At 39.0% G+C, this 4520-nt stretch overlaps 1 protein-coding gene across 1 annotated transcript in view; it reads right to left on the bottom strand.

Annotated features, from left to right (window-relative positions):
• Positions 1–2204: 2204 nt before the first annotated feature.
• The window catches only part of NEMP2 (nuclear envelope integral membrane protein 2), a 12933-nt gene continuing 10617 nt past the window's right edge, over positions 2205–4520 (bottom strand). Inside the window, 2 exon segments of the mRNA XM_042780447.1 lie at positions 2205–2337; positions 3229–3405. Coding sequence (XP_042636381.1) covers positions 2205–2337; positions 3229–3405 — 310 coding nt within the window.

The following is a 4520-nucleotide window of genomic DNA, read 5'->3' as shown; positions in this document are numbered from 1 at the left end:
TTACATCTGGCCTGCTCCCGCCCATGAAGTACTTCCTTCTGCGGCCTCTTCACCTTGCCACAGGTGAGGCCCTGGGGCTCTCTTGGCTGGGACGTCCCCTAGAAACTCCAGCAGACTGTTCTCATATTATTCACACACACATTTTGTACTAGACAAACTGTCTCTTCGGAGGTGCACATGGTGAGCATAAGCATTGATACTTTTGGTACATTTATATTATCAATAAATAAAATTATAAAAAATAGAAATCAGATTTATAACAAAATGTTCAAGTTTTACTTTTGTTTCCACAGATAAAAGTCATCATTATCATCATAAAAATAAATCTGAATGGAAAGTACTTTAATATTTTAATCAAAGTCTATATAAAGGCACAGATCGAATAGTGTTCATTTTACTAGAGGAAAAAAGAAAAAAAAAATGCTAAGCTCCTAATATTAAAAAGTTCCTGGCAAAAACACTCATAAAACACTGACATTCTGCTTCAAAGAAATATTATAAGAAAATCAATCTTATGAAAGTTCCAAACGTTGATAGTTACGTTCTAAATCAATATTTTAGAAAAGCCCTGCTAAATCTGGCTCAGGAAAGCAACATTGCCTCAATTCTTGTTACCTCATTCCCCCTTTTCCCTTTTTCTAGTAAAAGAGACTCTTCAGGAATGACTCTCTTCTTTTTGATCCCATCAGGTCAAAAACACCCTGAGTTTGACACAGAGGGAATCGATACAGCAACATTATTACTCTTTTTGTCACATTCTCTTTTCTCAGACCTATGTTTTGGTCTCCTTTCCTCATGGTCAAAACAGTTTGCCCTTCATTTCATTCTGGAGCTTACCATCGTAAGTCAAGAAAAGATTTGTTCTCTATAAGAAAGACCTATTCTGTAGGAAACTGTTACAAACACAAATAGTGAAACAATTTTAAAAAATGGACCAGTTCATTCAAAATACCACACAGGCTCAATGCCTTCAATTTCATCATATATATATAAACAACCACAGAATATAATTCTTAATCTTTATATGTTTCTATAAAAGTCTTATTAAAGCTTTAATAAATGATTTTTAAGAAATGTTTCTCTTGATCACAACTATTAAATAGCTTTTTGCCCATTTAAAAAAAAAAAAAAAGGCACCACTATGTGAGACTCAAAGTTGTGGTACAGAGACAGCACCTTGATTTGCCTAAAACATCTCTTCTATGAGTCGTGGGACACACGCAGGGCTGACTTTGAGTCAGTTGTTGTTGTTGTTATGTGCCGTCGAGTCAAACCCGACTCATAGCGACCCCTCCTTGGGTTTCCGAGGCAGTATCACTACAGAAGTAGGATTGCCCAACCTTCCTTCCAAGGAGTGGCTGGTGGGTTTGAACCACCAGCCATCTGATTAGCAGGCAAGTGTCTTAGCCACTATGCTACCAGAGACGGCATTTATTTACACACACACACACATACACACAAAACCAGTGCTGCCTCTAAAACTTTATGGTCTTAGTCAAATTATGTAATCTCCCCAAACCTCAGTTCCTCCCCAGGAAAATGAAGGAGTGGAAACAGATGAGCATTTTCCAAACATGTGTTCCAAGGAATATTTTTTATCTCATGAAAAAGAGTTCTGTGGTCCAATTAAACTCCAAACTGCTGTACACAGTATCTCCCCTCTGGCAGATTCACAATGATCGTTAGCACTGTTACAGCTTCCAAAGAGTCCTGTGGTACATTTGTTTAACTCTGTTGAAAATGTAGTGAGGAACTGCCATCCATCAGCATGTTGTGGACCACAGGAGACCCTGGTCCACTGCCGCTCAAGTCCCTCCCAGCATAGACATGGATGAAATGTAGGAAGAGCAAGCAGGCTCCTTCCCCAGGTTCTGGAGGTTGAGAGAGGATCTAAAGCCCTGATGTTGACAAACCACCTGTTCACTAACTGGCCCCTTGAAGAACATTAGGCCCCTTGTTCCTAATGAAAGCCTTCATTCAAAGAAAGTGGAAATGACTGTCACAGAATCTTGGTGGCCATCTACAGTACAGTAAGTAGCAGAACTTGCCAATAATGATAAGCTATATTCAATAGTCTAGTTTTCCTTTCCAGTGTGACTTGAATTTTCTCCATGGCAAATGCTTTTGCCACTGTTCTCTAGAACACTTCTGCCCAACTTTAATAGGATCCCTGAACTTTACCCACTTCCTTGTCCGGAATGAATTTAACTAGCCGGTGGCACTGTCAGGTTAAAGAGCTGCTCTTCCAAGAAGACACCGCCAAGGCCATATTGTTCTTCATGCAGATGAATTTCTTCGGGCGACAAGTGGCTTGCTCCAAGAACAAAGTCTGCAAATCTAATAAGGTTTTTTTTAAAAAATCTAATATTATCACAGACAAGTTACCTAGATGACAACATGTTCCCTTGATACTTATCTCCTTTAATTAAATTTGACTGGGTCAATAGAGGATGGCATTTACACACATACAAATCAAACCCACTGCCATCAAGTCGACTCATACTGATCCTGGAGGACAGTGCAGAACTGCCTCATAGACTTTCCAAGTCTGCAAATCTTTACTGCTATAAATCTATGCTTTATCTTTCCACTGCAGAGCAGCTAGTGGGTTTGAACTGCCGGCCTTTTGATTAGCAGCTGAACACTTTAACCACTGCACCACCAGAGATGGGCCTGGGAGAGGCTGGAGAAGTAAGCAGACTTATACACAGTTGGCATAGCCAAATGGACTCAACCCTGTTTCTACTTCATCTCTTCTCTATTTTTCATTAGATATGTCATCATCATTATTATTATTACTGCCAATACTTTCCCCCTTCATTCTTTAATTTGAGGGCTCTGTTATTTGGATTAAGTTATGAAGAATGGAAAGTAATAAGGGAATAGCTTTTTTGGTAAATTTTGAAAATCAGTTTCCACACCAGTAGATTATATATCCCATGGCACCATTCTCTTTCCCCTAATGGAAGTTACCTTGTTGGTCTTCCCTATGAATAAACAGAAATCAATATTTAAGCAGACATCAGCAGTTACACTGCAAATCAGAATACTGAAGAAAAAGAGGATTACTGACAAACTTCTACATCATCTGTTGTCCAGGGAAGTCAACTGTTTCTAATCTGAAATATCTCTACCAAGCCACTATCTTATTTTCAAAATAATACTTACCCAAGCTATGGTTCAAGCAACTGAACAAGGCTTATTATGAACAATTAAATGCTCGCTTACTTTTTAGGAGCCTGGAGTTTGGAGACAGCCAGCCAGGATGGGAAGTCGGGTCTGTTGCAGGTTTGGCGCAGTTCCTCCAAAGCCTTGGCCGTTTCTTCATCAGCTTGTTCCCTGTATTCTTCGTCAGTAAGATATTTAACCACTAGTTTTTCTGATGTAAACCATCTCTTCATTTTCCTAAAACATGCAGCATTTTGTTGCTAGATTCCTGGTCATATTTGATTGCTCAATTCAATCCTTAAGATTTATAGAAATTTATTTCTTAGGTAGTGATAGTATTACTTTTAAACTTTTCCAATACCTACACTTCTTTATTGTTGTCATCATGACTGAGGTATACAGAAACCATATAACTCACTGCCATCGAGCCAGCCTGAGTCATGGTGAGCCCATGTGTGTCAAAGCAGAACTGCACTGCATAGGAGTTTCATGGCTGTGGCTTTTGAAGTTGACCACCAAGCCCTTCTTCTGAGGCACCTTTGGGTGGACTCGAAGTGCCAACCTTTTGGTTAACAGCCCAGTGCTTAACTGGTTGAGCCATACAGGGACTCCATAGAGAACCTGTACATTTTCCCTTTTCCTAGATTATCCTAATTGACCTCCTAAAGCATTTGAGAATCGACTTTTGGTAAAGATGTTAAGTGTATTTTTCTTCTTTGGTGATTTCTAATCACACAATTAAAAGCCTGTTTTTGTACTTGGCCTGCTGATTTTCTTAGCACTAACAGAAGCCAGGCTTTGGAGATTCCCTTTTATGGAGACACAGCCAATCACTTACCACCGACTCCCCAGAGACAGAAAAGCCGGAGGATTTGTGGGATGTGGCCTCCACCTAGTGGTGATGCTGCTGACTGATCCCACAGACAGGGAGCAAACACTGTTATACACACAATGATTGTAATTATACTCCCTTCCCCACATGCCAAGGGGCTTATGATTGGAGTATTTTTCTTTTTAATCAGGAAAGTCTGAAAGAGAGTAATTCCTTGAAAAATGAAAAAAAAAAGTGATGATGATATTTTTTAAAAATACTAAGTTACATTTATCAATGAGTTTTTAAACAGGGTTTTAGATGATTTTATATTTAAGCAGAGAGTCCCAAATCTGAAGGAGCACCAGAATTAGTAGGAGTTTTCTATTTTAAATACATTTTCTTGAGGGTTGGGACCTCAGAAATCTGTATTTTATCTTTTAAAGCTCATCTGGTGGATGGTAAATTGGATTGAGGAAATGCTAACACTATTTCTGTTTCCCTTTTTGAATGACTAGATATGGGTTGGGAGCTCTGATAG

The sequence above is a fragment of the Orycteropus afer genome, unplaced genomic scaffold, assembly GCF_000298275.1.
Source record: "Orycteropus afer afer isolate SDZICR_OR568_19922 unplaced genomic scaffold, OryAfe1.0 scaffold00001, whole genome shotgun sequence".
Taxonomy (NCBI): Eukaryota; Metazoa; Chordata; class Mammalia; order Tubulidentata; family Orycteropodidae; genus Orycteropus; species Orycteropus afer.
The sequence above is the reverse complement of the archived record's forward strand: the minus strand, read 5'-3'. Positions and strand labels throughout refer to the sequence as shown.